Genomic DNA, 15,671 nt, shown 5'->3' on the forward strand with positions numbered 1-15,671 from the left:
GAGTGGACATTCGATCCTGAGCTGACCTGACACGCATGCCAATCGACTCGGCTGGCTGTGCAGTTCTTCTTACCACACTTCCCATATTCTTCCATCTTCAGATGGATGCCGTGTGGTCACAAGTGCCTGCCCCAGGAAGCCATTTACAGCTTTATTCCATTTGTTAACAGAAAAAAAAATGGATGGCTGTTTCATTCCATCAATGGGATGGAAGTTATTCCTACATTTATCAGTTCATAAAATGCACAGAGGGCTGACAGATGGTCAGCATGTTAAGATGCCTCCCATTTCACAGAGACTAGCACTGGATATTAGGAAAGATGTCTTCTCATAGAGTGGTCAGGCACTGGAATGGGTACCTAGTGGGGTCACTGTCCCTGGAGGTGTTCAATAATGTGGAGATGTCGCACTGAGGGATGTGGTTCAGCAGGCACAGTGGGGATGAGCTGGGGTTGGACTTGGTGATGTCACAGGTCTTTTCCAACCTGAATGTTTCTATGATTCTAAGGGAAGTTGTAAACCACCAGGAGTAGATATTAGGATAACAATGTATAACTCTGATATACCCATGGAAGAGGTTCCTACCAGGCACAGATGGTAGCTTGGTGTCCTGAAATTTAAAAAAATAAGAAATAAATATAATATATATATATACACACACACATTTTATGCCAACAAAAATAAAACTCTGATTACTATAATTAAAAGCAACTGAATACTTCACCTGGCAGATCTCCAGCAGAGTGCCTAACACACACCTTAAGGAATATTCCTGAAAATATGTTTGTTTTCCAGCTGCAAACAAGCTCCTGTTGACCTCCCTCTTCACACCCATCCTTTAGCCATGAGGAAAACATCTCAAACCTGACAGCTTCAGTCTGAAATCCCTTCTTAAAATCCCTCCTCTTAATAAGAATTAGACCTATTTTTAATTTCCTCCCCCTCCTTTTTCCTCTGTATTTCAAATCCTCCTCCCTTACACTTCCCATTGGAAGCACCCATCCCCACCATGCTTTAGATGTGAGGAAAACACCTCATGCTTGACGTCTTCATTGCATTTAAGTGATCCTTTCTTTAAATTCTTCCTGTAAAATGGATTTATACCTATTTTTATTATTTCCTCACCTCCTTTTTCCTCTGTACTTCAAATCCTCCTCCCTTACACTGCCAATTGGAAGCACCCATCCACAGCATCCTTTAGATGTGAGGAAAACACTTCATACTTGACGTCTTCATTGCATTTAAGCGATCCTTTCTTAAAACCCGTCCTATAAAACAGATTTATCCCTATTTTTGTTATTTCCTTTGCCTCCTCCCTCTGTTTTTCAGACTCTCCTCCCTCCTCACACCCATCCTCCAGCTGTGAGGAAAACATCCCATCCTGACAGCCTCATTCCGAACTCCCTCCTTAAAATCCTTCCTACTGATCAGAATTCGCTCTACTTTTATTCTTTCCTTCACCACCTTGAATCACTTCAAATCACTTAGATCGCTCATCCTTCAGCTCACCACTGGAAGCCCTCAGATGTCCCCTGTCACAAAACCACGCCCTCCCCAAGATGGCGCCTCCCGCTCCTCACCCCTCAGCCCTCCCCAAGATGGCGCCGCCGCCACCGCCCCCTTCCCAAGATGGCGCCTCCTCTCTCCCCATTACCCCCACACCGCCCTCCCCAAGATGGCGCCCCTCACGCGGCCCTCTCCCTCCCCATCATGGCGGCGGCGCCGCGCTATGACGCCATACGTCCTCCTCCCCCCCCCACCCCCCCTCTCTCCCTCTCCCCCCGGCCTCCTCCCGCCGCCGCCGCTCTCCGCTCGCCGCTCCCCGCCTCTCCCCTCCGCCATTGCGGCGGCTCCGCCCGGGCCGCGCCGCTTTCCCCCCCTCTCCTCTCGCTCTCCCCGTCCCCGGCCGCCTCCCGCCGGAGGCCGCACGGCGCAGGCCCGCCGCAGCGCAGCCGCTCTGAGGTGAGTGTCCTACCGCGCAATCTCCAGCTCCTCCAGCCCCGGCGCAGCCGCAGCAACGCGGGGGCCCCCGCCGGCCGCCAGCACCCCCGGCCCCGCCGCCCCGCGCCGGGCCGCGCCGCCCCGGGAGGGGGTCCGGGGGACCGCGGGGGGGGTCGGGAAGGCCTCGCGGAGCCCTCCCGGCTTTGGGGGTTGGCCGGGGGATCGGGCCGGGCCCGCGGGCGCGGGGCAGCGCCGGGCCGAGCGCGGGAGGAGCGGCGGGGCGGCGGGGACCCCTCTGCCATTTTGTGCGCCCCGCCGCCGCTCCTTCTACTGCGGCCCTGCTGTAGTTTGCCGGGCGCTCCCGGGCTGCTTGCTCTTTATTTCCCTCCTTTTTTTTTTTTTAATTTTCTTTTTTTTTTTTCTTCCTTTTTTAATTTTCCCACCTCCTCTTCTTCTATTCCCCCTTCTTATTTTTTTTTTTTCTTTAATTTTTTTTTCTATTTCCCTTTTTGTCTAATTTTTTCCTTTTTACTTAATCTAATTTTCCTTTTTACTTTATCTAATTTTCCTGTTTATTTTATCCAGCTTTCCTGTTTATTTTATCCAGTTTTCCTTTTTTGCTTTTCCCTTTTTTTTTTTTTTTTTTGCTTTCCCCCCCTTTTTTTTTTTTGCTTTTCCCTTTTTTTTTGCTTTTCCCCTTTTTTTTTTTTTTTTGCTTTTCCCCCTTTTTTTTTGCTTTGCCTTTCTTTTTTTTTTGCTTTCCCTTTTTATTTTTTTTGCTTTTCCCTTTTTTTGCATTTCCCTTTTTATTTTTTCCTTTTTTGTTTTTCCTTTCCTGTTTTTGTTTTTCCCTATTTTTTCCTATTTATTTTTCCCTTTTTTTAAATTTCTCCTTTTATTTTTCCCCCTTTTTAATTTTTTAATTTTCCCTTGTTTTTTTTTTCTCTTTAGCATTTTTTTTTACTTTTTTTTTTAAATCTCCCTTGTTATTCTCTCCCTCCATTTTTAATCCTTTTCTAAGTTTCCCCCTTTTTTTCATTCCCTCCTTATTTTATTTTTCCCCTTTTTTTTCTTTTATCCTCCCTTGAAATTTTTTTCCCCTCTCTTTATTTTTTTCCTTTTTTTCCACTCTTTTTTTTTTCTTTTAATGTTTCCTCCTTTTAAGTTTCCCCCCTTTTCCTTCCTGTTAAGTTTTTTTACTTTATTTATTTATTTTGTTTTAAACTTTTTCCCCCATTTAATTTTTTTCTTTTTTCACTCTTTATATTTTCCCCCCATTTTCCTCCCCTCTCCTCTTTTTTATTTTCCCCCTGTTCTCCCCTTTTTTAGTTTGTGTCCCCCCCCTTTTTTTTTTTTTCTTTTGAACTTCTTCCCTTTATTCCTCCTCCCCCTTCTTATTAGGCCACGCTGTGGCCACGGGGCTCCCACTGTTTCCTGAGCTGTTTAGGATTGGGAACCATAAATAACCACCACAGAGCACAAAATCCCCACCCTAAGCATGCACAGGAAGAGCTCTTTTGCATCTGCTGCTAATTTTGATGACGTGCAGAAACATTTTCTGTGCATACCTTCAAGATTTGGGTCTCTGCTCCCCCCATCTCGAGCGCGCTTCACTATTTCCAGAATTTGAGACCTTTTGGCATGGTGTGCTTCTGTCTTTGAGGTGCTGGCCTCACTGCTGGCTGGATGATTTGTGTCATCTTTCACAGCTCTGTGCATTTGTGCTTCGGTGTTGCCTTGGCCGTTGTGCCATCTGTAGCACGTTGCTCATCCTTAGAGCGGTGGGGTTGCTCTTTTCATGTCCTGACAGTGGGGAAACGGATGAGAAGTCGTTCCGTTTTCTATTTTTTTAATGTCTGGTAGAACATTTGTGGGAAAGGGGAAGTGCCTGACTGTGGCGGCTGCTTTGGAGGGTTGAGAATCACGTTGATTTTCGTTGGAGTTTTTGTCTTCTCCATCGTGGCTGGGGGATCACATTAACTTTCTTTAGGATTTTGGTCTTGTCCAGGATAGTTAAGGGTCATATTGACTTTCTTTGGGATTTGTTTTTGTCCATCATGGCAATGGATCACACTGACTTTCTTTGGGGTTTTGACTTCATCATGGATGGGGATCATGTTGACTTTCTTTGGGGTTTTGGTCTCATCCATCATGGATGGGGATCACGTTGACTTTCTTTGGGGTTTTGGTCTCATCCATCATGGATGAGGATCACGTTGACTTTCTTTGGGTGTTTGGTCCTTTCCCCCATGGATGAGGATCACATTGACTTCCTTTGGGGTTTTGGTCTTGTCCATCATGGATGAGGATCATGTTGACTTCCTTTAGGGTTTTGGTCTTGTCCATCATGGATGAGGATCACGTTGACTTTCTTTGGGGTTTTGGTCTCATTTGTCGTGGATAAGGACCATATTGACTTCCTTTGGGATTTTGGGCTTGTCCACCATAGATGAAGATCATGTTGACTTTGGGGTTCTGACCTCATTCGTCATGTATGAGGATCATGTTGACTTTCTTTGGGGTTTTGGTCTCATCTGCTATGGATGAGGATCAGGTTGACTTTCTTTGGGGTTTTGGTTTGGTCCACTATGGATGAGGATCATGTTGACTTTCTTTGGGGTTTTGACCTCGTCCATCATGGATGAGGATCACACTGACTTTCTTTGGGGTTTTGGTCTCATCCACCATGGATGAGGATCACGTTGACTTTCTTTGAGGTTTTGACCTCTGTTCATCATGGATTTGGATCACACTGCCTTTCTTTGGGGTTTTGGTATCCTTCAACATGGCTGAGTGTTACGATGTAGAGTTAAATCATCTAATACATCATTTTCTCCACGTGTTCACTGGGATAGAGCTTTGTGTCACCTTTTGTAGGGCTCTCACATTGTCAGGTGCAGACTTGGTGGTGAGTGGGCTCTCCCTGCCACAAATCCAATGACATGTGTGGCATAATGCATTAATGCATGGCATAAACCTTGTAGGGGATGACGAGCAAAGGCTGCATTGTAACTCCTGCCAGACAGTGCTTTTATGCTTGGTGGTAATTAGGCTTTAATTACTGGCTTTATTAAGCCCTGTGACTGGTCAGCTGCACAGATGTCAGCTTTTAATTTTAGGTATTTTGGTGTCGTGTTGGAATTTGCTGTTTTTTCCGCTGCTCGCAAACCTGAATCAGCTTTGTTTAGATTTATCACAACCTGCTTGGCTTCTGGCAGGCTCAGACCTGGAGGCTTTGAGCTTTGTAACGAAAATGAAGCATGAATGGCCACAGGATCATGGGTTGGGAGCCCTGGGAGATTCCATTCAGCCTCCCTGGAGGCTTTGGGTTCTTTTTCATATTATTTTATTTTAGTTTATTTTGCTGTAGCCTTTTATGATCTGGAAAGCAGCCCGGAAAATAACTTCTAGGAAGGAAGCTGGGTTCGGTGCCTCTGTAGGATGCCCTTGCATCCCTTCTACCATGAAAATGTAATAAATCTTCATGCATAATGCCGTGTGCTGTCAATAGAACTTAGCTCCTGTTGGTTTTCGGTGCAAGTACTGCTGTAAAATTCAACTTTGGACTTTCTACTGCTGTTCCTGAAGGAAGTCCAGAGGAAGAATGTGTTGTTAGCTTTATTTTTGTACCAGTGATTATCCAGTAATCGAGTCCTTTAATAAAATAATTTTGTAATGCGTTCCTTGGTCTTTTAAAACAACTTTTGGTGCGCGGTGGGGATCTCGCCTGCTTTGCTCTGTGAGTTGTAACTGTAGTAGAAAAAATGGCAAATGGTGCTGAGGTGGCACTTGGAGCAGAGGCTTTGTGACTCACCCAGCTCTCCTCTAAGGCACTTCATTAGCTGTTTGGTAAATAGCCACTTGCTAGGGATGCTTGTCTAAAATTAGGAGCGGCTACAGCCAGCTGAGGATAGAAGTTCCCTCTTGGGGGTTTCAGCTGCCATGCCAGAGGTGTGCAGCCCACCCAGGACTGCTGGGTGGCATATGGGCACCACATTGGGGCACATCTTACTTGTGTTTAAAGGTAATCTGTCCCCTCGTGGTTTAAAACTCCTCATCTCCCATCCAGTTTGGTGGTTGCTCATGTTCCCACTGCTGAAGGTAGGTCTGTTGGCCTCCGCCAGCCCAGCCTTTTATTCTTGGCTCTCCCAATACTTCTCAGCCATCTGGCAGAGGCTGGTTGGGTTTTTGGTTGTGGATGAGTCACCTGTTGATCTTCAAGGAGTCTGTGCTATTGATGGATAAGACATTGGGGAGCTGGAAGCTGCATCTGGTGGAGAGCAGCAGACATCCATCCTGCTGACACGCTGACATCAATGAAATGCCATTGTTTTTCATCTTGTGCGGCGTAAACGTTCAGAGACTCGTGCAGCACTTTGCCTTGCAGGTATATTCCATCTGATCCTGGGTTCTATAGGATTGAGGAGCCCAGCATTATTTTGCAGTCGTTGTTTTTCACCTTTTTGTCCTGCTCTGTGGGGAACAGGGCATGTTGTTGTGCAAGGAGCACGGGGCGTTGTTGTGCTGGGCTTCCTCACCTGCATTATTGTGGTTGGTGCAGATGGTTTTCTGCCTCTGTGAGGTTCTGACAAAAAGGAGTTTGCAATGGCTGTAAACTAAAAGAGGGGGGATTTAGGTTAGATGTTGGCAGGGTGTTGGAACTGAATGGTCTTTGAGGCCCCCTCCAATCTACTCCCATGATTCTATGACAAGTAACGCAAGCAGAAAGAAACCAGTTCCCACCCACTGTTTATTACGTAACAGTCTAATTAAAGTCATCAAATGGAGATGACTCGGCGGCTTGGGAAACTTCCCCCATGTCTGGGTCAAAAATACTTCCTCCATGCTTTATTTACATTGCCACATCCTCGATGTTGTGCCAATTAATTCTTATCCCCTTATTTTTGGCTTCAGCTGTTGGAGTCTCCTGCTGTTTTGGACCCCAGAAAGGTCCTTGAACTTTTCAGTTTTCCCTATAAAGGGGAGAGGACTTGGGGTAGCGCTGCTCCCTTTCTGCCTAGGAAGGCCAGGCTGATGTGAAGCACTTCTCATAGCTGCCTAGGGCTGCAAGTTGTCTTTCCTTTTCTGGCTTCTTTCTGCACCATGTTTTTGAGTGAAAGGTAAAGCATTAAGGTGGGTCTCCTGCCCAAGAAGCAAATGGTGTGTGTTCCTGTGATGGCTGTAATGCTTAAACTCTGGTAATGAGAAGCATACGTGGATGGAGGTGGCGGTGAGGAAATGTTAAAGACCTGCAAAACACAAAATGCAGCTGCAAATAAAATATTGTGTTCTGTTCTCCATGCACAAAGTAAATGGTTGTGTGTTGCAGCAGCTCCTAAAACCTCCCTCAGCCCCTGTGTTTGTTCAAAGCTTGAACAGCCCCGTTTGTATGTAGGCATGTTTGTTAGAAACATGTAATAACTATTTCATCTTTTAACAGATTAAGTTTTGAGTGTTCAGCTTGCATGGAAAACAGCTGCATAGTAAGTGATGTGCTTCAAGGAGCAAGGTGGGCAGGTTAAGGAGCTCTTTGTTGGTCCCACAGAGGGGAAGAATGTTCTTAAAATGCACTTAAATCCAGCATGCATGTACTTAGGTAATCGCAGAGTGGTCTCATCTGGCTGAGCTGGAGATAGGCTGATGTGCATTTTCAGGCAGGAAGCCTGGGTTTGGGATAGACCGTGCCATGATGGCTTCTTGGGCCCTTTCCAACCCAACCTATTCTATGAGCTCCTTGCAGAACACATCACCAACAGAACCAGCCAGCCTCGTAGCCAGGCCTGCCATCTTAGGTCAGAGCTACATAATTTAGTGCAGGTTATTTAATTAGGTCTATGCCCTGTGACCTTACCACATGGTAGGTGATGAGCTAAGGCAACATGAGGGCAAGCAACACTGTTGGCCAGGTGCTCAGGAAGGCATCCATGGCCAATAGGTTGATCTCTTGGTGTTGTTTCCAAATCTCCTGTTCTGTTGTCTCCAGATGTGCTGTTGTGTTGCCTCCAAACCCCAGTGAGCATCTCAGTGCTCTGTGCCACCCCTGCCCTCACTCGTGTGCTCCTCGCAACGCTCCCGTTACGTTCAGCCCAGCGTAACAGTAATCCTTTCCCTCTATAAAAGAGGATTAAAAATGGGAACATTCGTACCTTAATTCAGCCTGCCAGGGCTGTGCTCTGTCTTTTGGGCAGTAATCCTGTCGGTAAAAGGCCGTCAGCAAACAGCAGATCCTCCGGTCCTGCTGCTGATGGGGTTAGCAATTCTTCAAATTAATTAGGAAGCTGTAACAACCAGAGAAGAGCAACTCACTTAGAATGTCTTAAAGGCCACATGGTTCAGAGTAAAATAATTAGAAATTGGGATTTCTGTGGTTCTTGAAATGAAAGTGTGCAAATGGACGTAATGGTACCTTTGAGGATGCTGTTTGTCAGATGCTTTGCTGTCCACACTCTGCTTACATGCTCAATAAACAGGTGTGAAATCCCATTTGTTTCTTTTCCAGGCTTTCTGTGTTTCCTGCAGCTCTTTTGGGTGAGATGCTGATGAGGAAGGCACAGTAAAAACATGGGTTTGGTTTCTTAGGATTTCTTTTTTTTAGGATTTTTATGCTGCGACTGTTAGCACAGGGATTATTTTTCCAGCCTAATTAAAAGGATAATTGCATTAAGCCACAGGAGGACGCTGTGGGATGACAAGAGGTGGATTTCAGTCCCTCCTAGGGCTTGAGTTACTGCATTTCTGCCAGTGCAGGACCACAGCCAATTCTCTCCACCAGTGCCAGAACAATGGGATTTTTGCATTTCAATGTGTGTTTTCAACAAGTTGGGGTAATAATAAAGATACAAATCAGTGTTGCTGCTTGATGGATGCATCGTTTCCTTATCAAACCCACATAACTAATTCCATCGAGACACATCGTTGCACGGGCATGGCATCGAACCCTATCTAAAGGTGAATGTGTGAATAATATTTAACCTGGGAGAGCTGTCAGCAGGTTGGATGCTACACAGAGACTTCCAGCAGGAGTCCAAGGCTTTGTTTTGCATCCCCCTAAGAAAAGCCAGGTCTTGGTATTGCTTGGCTGTGGCAATGACAGGAGGTGGAGCTGGGACCCATCCAAAATGGGTCAAAACGTGGATACTGTAGTCTGCTATGAGGGCTGATCAGCAGCAGCAGTTTAAGGCATGATTGCAATTGTCCTTGTGGAAATCTCGGTGCATGAGGTTCATTCTCCCACCATTGAAACCTGCTGATAAGATGCTCACGGGATGAGGAAGCACCTCTGCTTTGAAAAATGCATTGAGAGCTTTGTGCCAGAACAGCAAAACACAGGGGGAGACCATTTCAGATGCAGAATTCCCCTCAAATAGGAGTAGGAAATGTATTTTATCAGTAGGTGGTGAGTGATTAATTTCTCCTTGGACCACTTTTCACTTAGGAGTTATTCCAGGCTGTCTTTGCAGGGAGCTGGGAATTCACTGAAACCTACAGCACCAGTGGAAAATAGGTTTTAAAATCAAACAACCTGCTGTGGTAAGTGCATAGGACTTACACAGGACAAGTGCTTTCTGATCTCATCCTGTAGAAGAGTTGCAAGCAAGCACCTGAGCAGTGCTGGGCAGCAGTACCACTTCATCACAGCTCCTGCAAGCAATCCTTGTGCAAGATGGGGAAGGAGAAAGGTAGAGCACCAGTGGTCTATGTGCTGATGGGGAAGCCCATTTCCTAGCAGGGGTGCTGGTGCATGTGGCTGGAAACTAGCACAGCACTGCAAGAAGAAGAGCCAGCAGCACTGCTGCATGGGGTTTAACACAGCCAGATCACAGCAACCCCCGAGAACAAAGGTGCCAGTGTGATGGTGGTGGTTTCATGCAAAGCAAGTGACTTATTTACAGGGCAGGCTTGAATCCATTAAAGGCACATTAAACTCCAGATGCTCACCAACTTTACAGAAGCAGTGGAAGAAAGGGAGGAGGTGTGGCACACTTTTTGGAAGGAAAAAAAAAAGAATCAGCTCTCTGAGCTTGGAGCAGCATTTCATTGCAGTTAAAAGCGTGACGCTGGAATAGTGAGACATTTAATGCTGTTTTCCCTTTTTAAAGCTGGTTTTCAGACTAAACTGCGTGGTGCCAGACAGTGCTGTGCGATGTGCTGTTCCGTGCAGGATGCTCGATGTTGGGTCTGCAGCACAGGGATCAAGCAGAAAATGGAAAAGGGGAAACCAGGAGCGTTTCCATTCCTTTGGAACTAATAAGGAAATGAGCCGGAGGGATTATTTGCGGCTGTGCCAAATGGGCTCTCTCTCCAAGACCTCTAAATTAACTTCAGGTGGGTCCATCACCACCCAGCAGTCTGAGTTATGTTTTATGGAAGAAGCAGTGCTCCCAGCACTGTGCCTCAATACCTTTATGGGCTGCAGCACCTCAGTTTTCTGCCTTTTATCATTTCTCAATCCTTGCTTATTGCATACGGAAAGCGGAGCTGCTGCGGTGTCAGTGCCCAACTGGGGCCTCAACCTTCTCCAAAGCCTTCACCTAGGAGACATTTTGGTGATAGCAAAGAACGTTCACTTGAAGAAAAGACAGAATTTTTTTATGAAGAAGTGAGTTTTGAAAGGAGAAACCTCCACCCAAGATGTCCAAGCAGAAGAAAAACCTGAAAATACAGAATTTGGAGTTACAGTCCATACAGAGTGTGTCTCAGCCCTTGTCCTTCAGTCTTCATTCACGTGGTCCATGCTTTGCATCCATATAGAAATTATTGAAACATCCCAAGATGTTTTTCCTTCTGTTTTTTTTCCTGTGTGGACATCTCATCGTTGTCTCAGTTTGAAGCACTCATGAAGCACCAACTGTCATGAGTTGGTGGTAGATGAGTTCCTCCAGTGGGGCTTTGTGTTGATGTGGCTGCTTCTACTCACACCACAGATGACGCTGAGTAGACACGAGCTCCATTTTTAACCACGTGTCTTTGAGTTAAGCATAGAATTTACAGTTTTTGCGCTCCTTTTCTGTTGTTTTCTGCTGTTTCAGTGCTCAGGTTTTGCTATTTGGGGTTGCTTTTCTCCTTCCATCTCTGGTGTCAGCAGCGCATTAAAGGAGCCTCCATCACGACCACAAAGCAACTGCACTGCGTGCTGAGGTGACTTTATCCTCATTTCTCTGTCTTCAAGCATTTTAAATGATTTTTAAAATACTTCTGGCTCTCATCCAAGGCTTCAGGACTGAGCCACAGCCACCAGGAAATGTCTCCACAAGTGTCATCATGGATGGCATCAGGGTTTCCTTGCACCTGAAGTTGTTCAGGTGATAAAGCACAAGAGGAATAAACGCTCATTTTCTGGAATGAGGAACGTTCATTTCTGAAATGAATCGAGAACATTTTCTTTCCTTTCATGCTCTGTGCAATAATCCCTTTTGCAGTCCATCAGATCCATGGCGGAGCTGCTTTGGGTGGCTCTTTGGTGGCTCTTCGGATGGTTCTTCCTCTGTGCTCCACAGCCAGATTTCTACCAGGAATCCTGCAGGAATAACGTGAAAAGATGGATAATACCAATAATTACCCAAACTTTCAACGCACAGCTATAAGGCTTTTGCCTTCCAGGTGCTGGAGACGTTTGGGAATTTTCTAGAAGTCAAATGTGCAGACACGGAAAGAGTGCAGAAGTTGGAAAAGTAGAAAATTGGCGTTGAGTGAAGTCAGCTAGTGGATCAAGCTGGAGTTAATCTAAGTTACAATGTGGAAATGAGTTACTGAAGCTTGTAGTGTTGGGATATGCACACAACTGTGCAGGCTCCCCATCCACTGGAGAGTAAGTCCTGGTTTGTGGTAGATGTGTAGTAGTTTCTTGCCCTTTTCCCAGCTTCTCTTTACTTTTATAAGCCTGGAATGATGAAGATGAGGGTGCAGAAAGGGCAGATCCAGGTTCTGCTTGGTGGTGGAAGCGCAATGTGTGCCTGTAAAAATGAGAGCAAATCCCCACACGTTCCTGTCTGCTCTTTTTGGGCACCCTTGTGTTGATGTTGGTCACCCAGCTGCCTGTTTGCCCACTTAGGAATGCATGGCCCATAGTTTCTGTTTGAGTGGTATCGCCCTGGTTCAAGCATTTTTCCTCCTAAAGAAAGCAGTGTCAGAAGCATCGCTCGTTTTGCAGTCTGGTTTCCTGGGGAGCTGAGTGGTGGCTACACTTTGTCACATATATTCTGGTAGTATTTTTTTTTATGAGGATAAACACTTCTTTATTTCAGTGGAAAGCTCTTTATGTTGTATGGCACCGTGGGGAAAGCAGCAGTGAACCACTTCAGACAAAGAAAGCCTAGTGGTTTGGGAAAAGCATGGCTTGCTGTGCTGCTCTGTTAAGGTTTTGCCTGAAATCTCCCTTGTTCCCCCTATTTTTCTGTACTGGTAACAAAATAAGTTCATTAGAAGAAGATTATACTGGCTCTGTTTCCAACCAACATATTTCATGTTGCTTCAATGCATCTTGGCATCTCAGACCCTTCCTTACTGGAGGTATTTGAATTGGTCTCCTTTGAATGGTTCTAACATCACAGTGACTTGTAAGGAGGGCTGAATAACACCTGGTTCCATTGTGAGCTGGATTGTGAGTGGGAAGGTGGTTGGAGCTTTAACCTCCATAGGGTTGTAATGGTCTCACAACTGCATTTCAGCAGTTTGGAGCTCCCCTAGTGCATGCCTAGCTAGGAAACAGCCTAAACTCATCTGTTGGGAGCCCAAATTGAGTTTAATTTCCATCCATACAGTTTAAGAACACTTAGGGCTTCTCTTAGTGTTTCCCAGGCAAGAAACTCACTTTTCTGGATAGGAGATGGCCAAAATAAGAGTCAGCTCCACCATGAAGTTGGTAGCTCTTAGTGAAGCCATTCGTTTTGTGATTCTCATTATTAAAAGCATAGGACAGAAACCAGATTGGGCTTGGCGTATTTGGCATTTTGGGAAGTTCAGTACCACTTTTGGAAAGGTCTAGCTGGATTTCTTTGTATTGGGAATTGAGAAACCATTCCCAAATGCCTAGGTTGGAGTTAGCTTAGGAGGACAAAGGCTGCTGCAAAAAGAACCATCCTGTGCAATCCCATACATGGAGCAAACCCATCCTAAAGCCCTGGACCTGCTGGCTGGAAGCTGTCCATTGAGCAAGAGGATGTGACTGCCTGCAGCCATTTTGGTAATAATGGTGGTATTTGGAAACTTATTTGCATGATAGTGGGTTTTTGCTTGGCTCATCCTAAGTCTCCTGTCAGTATTTTCCTCTATGAACTTCTCATCTCCATTCAACACCGTTTGTGCCTCTGGCATTTGAGCAGGAAGCTTTCCCTTAGTGCTGTCCAGGGAATATTCTCCCTGCATTTGAGATGCAGCTTTTGTTTCCCACTAAAAAAAAATAAAAATAAAAAATAGCTGTGCTTGAGTCAAATGTGCAAAATGATTTTAAAAGGGGAAAAATGATTCTGAATGTTTGGAGGATGGAACTTGCTAAAAGCTAATTGATTTGCTGGTTGTGGTGTCTTCAAGATGAAGCTGCCTTTGAGAGAGCTACTTTATAAATGCCCTTAGTGTTCAGTACACAGTGTTGTTGGTACTTCTTCCTGTGGCCTTGGATGTGCCTTGCCCTTCTTCCTCTCCCAAAATCAGGACGAAACTCAGGTCATCTCCACCTGCCTTCCACCAAACCTCCTGTCCTCAGTTTGAGGTGCTCTCCCTTCTCCTCCTTTCTTTCCACGGAGCATCCTACGTTTGTAGTCATTCCTCTTGCAATCTCCCAAGTAGTTGTCCTTGGTTGGTTTGGCCAAGATAACTTTGGCCATGAGCTCTTTCTCCTGGCATGGATCTCACTGTCCCATTTTTCCTGCGTGGTTGGTCCTGATGATGTCATTTTTGGACTCACCATCAGCCTGATGACTGTTTTGTCACAGTGGCTGTCATGCTGATCATTTGCTAAGCGTTGTGTATTTCTGGCAGGATATATATGATAAAAGTTATGGGAAGCTTTGGAAGAGCAGAGCTGCGTGTTGGCACGCTGTGGTTGAGTTGATGGTGCAGTGCACCGTGCCAGGTCTGTGCTCCTGGCTCTCTCCTCCTGAAAAGCTGAACAGATTTCTATGGAGAGGGTGTGGTAAAGAGCTTTTAATGCCATGGAATTTGACCCCGTTATTATGGCCACAAGGTCCTCTGGTATGTGATGTAACAGTTTGTGATGTGCTGGTGCTTTCCCACCAATGTACAATAGATACCCACTGACAATACCTGAGCATCTTCTGCTCGTATTTATGTTCATGCTGCATGCTCTCGTGCCCTGCTGACTGTGTGAGCTGCTGCTCTGCTCAGTGGTTTAGCACTTGGTTACATTAAATAAATTTGCTTTACATAATGCTTATGCTTAGGTTGTAATGATTTTGCCTACTTCTGGACTCTGGGCAAATAATGCAGCAAAAGTCATCTCCAGAACACAACTTGCTACCAGTAAACCTCTGTACTGTCATTGTAATGCACGTCCTGGGATGTTGAGGTTGGATTATATATTGCTCTTGAGCATCTTCCCTTGGTGTCAAAGTGGCAGAAATAAGCTCCAGCTTGGGAATGCTAGGTGAGTGAAGACCTTTCCTCCAGCAATGGTGCCTGCTTCTGGTGCTGTGTAGTTGGGAAATAGGATTTTTCAGAACCTCTTCTGCCTCCTGTATTAGTAATGTCCCTCCTGTGGAAGTCCACTAGGGGAGGTAACCTCTGTTCCTTCCTGCTCACCCAGCTGGCTTCACCTGCTGTTCTCCTTATTTATGGCACACGTATCCCTAACACCCACTCTGATCTTTCTCTCCCTTCCAGTACCTATTGATGGAAGAACACGGCGTGACTCAAACAGAACACATGGCCACCATCGAGGCCCACGCAGTGGCCCAGCAGGTGCAGCAGGTCCACGTGGCCACCTACACAGAGCACAGCATGCTGAGCGCCGACGAGGACTCGCCTTCTTCACCTGAGGACACGTCCTATGATGACTCTGACATCCTCAACTCCACAGCAGCCGACGAGGTGACGGCCCACCTGGCTGCAGCAGGTAAAGCAACAGGGTGCTCAGCATCCTTCTCATGACCAACCGTTCATATTGACGTCACCATCTGGGCCTGGGGGTGTCCAAGTGGTCCTTTCGCTCCCTTGGGATGCTGTGAATGCTTCCTTCTTGCTTTGGTTTTAAGTAGGGCTTTAAGATCCCTTCCAACCCAAACATATCGTGGTTCTGTGACCCTTAAGGACCCTTCCAACCTAGCCATACCATAACTCCGTGATGTATAAGGACCCTTCCAACCCAACCATATCATGATTCTGTGGTCCTCAAGGACCCTTCCAACCCAACCATATCATGATTCTATGATACTCAAGGACCCTTCCAACCCAACTGTATCATGATTCTGTGATCCTCAAGGACCCTTCCAATCCAACAACCCATTCCATAATCTTTAATGTCCCTTCCAACCCAACCCATTCTGGGATTTTATGATCTTTAAGGCTCATTCCAGCCCAAGCCATTCTATCTATGGAATGAAGAACTGTTTCAGGATCACAAACCCCTTCCAGTAAACCCCTGCCACATGTCCTTAAAATTTGCCTTGGAGTGGGTCTACCTCTCTACTAGAAGAAAGCAATGATAATCGATAAATAAGCACTCACAAACTGATCTGGCTCCTTATTTGTGGAATAAAGCTCCTGACCTGCTTGTC

The 15,671-nt window shown here is 45.9% G+C and overlaps 1 protein-coding gene and 1 long non-coding RNA gene across 9 annotated transcripts in view; one reads left to right on the forward strand and one right to left on the reverse strand.

The window, feature by feature from the left end:
- Positions 1-1,775: 1,775 nt before the first annotated feature.
- Positions 1,776-15,671, forward strand: part of NRF1 (nuclear respiratory factor 1) — a 47,690-nt gene continuing 33,794 nt past the window's right edge. For 2 of the 8 annotated variants that reach the window (XM_048940689.1, XM_048940694.1), the window contains exon 1: positions 10,915-15,010. In XM_048940689.1, coding sequence (XP_048796646.1) covers positions 14,788-15,010 — 223 coding nt within the window. In that variant the 5' untranslated portion in view covers positions 10,915-14,787. Of the gene's footprint in view, positions 1,963-10,909; positions 15,011-15,671 lie in introns of those variants that run through there. The other 6 variants (XM_048940662.1, XM_048940671.1, XM_048940678.1 and 3 more) reach the window with 6 other exon arrangements.
- LOC125691407 (uncharacterized) lies at positions 3,234-4,677 on the reverse strand. Its single transcript, XR_007376117.1, has 2 exons — positions 4,569-4,677; positions 3,234-4,229 (listed from the first exon to the last, which is right to left on the reverse strand). It is a non-coding gene; the product is annotated as an uncharacterized LOC125691407 (long non-coding RNA).

This window comes from Lagopus muta, chromosome 1 (genome assembly GCF_023343835.1).
Source record: "Lagopus muta isolate bLagMut1 chromosome 1, bLagMut1 primary, whole genome shotgun sequence".
In the NCBI taxonomy this organism is placed as follows: domain Eukaryota; kingdom Metazoa; phylum Chordata; class Aves; order Galliformes; family Phasianidae; genus Lagopus; species Lagopus muta.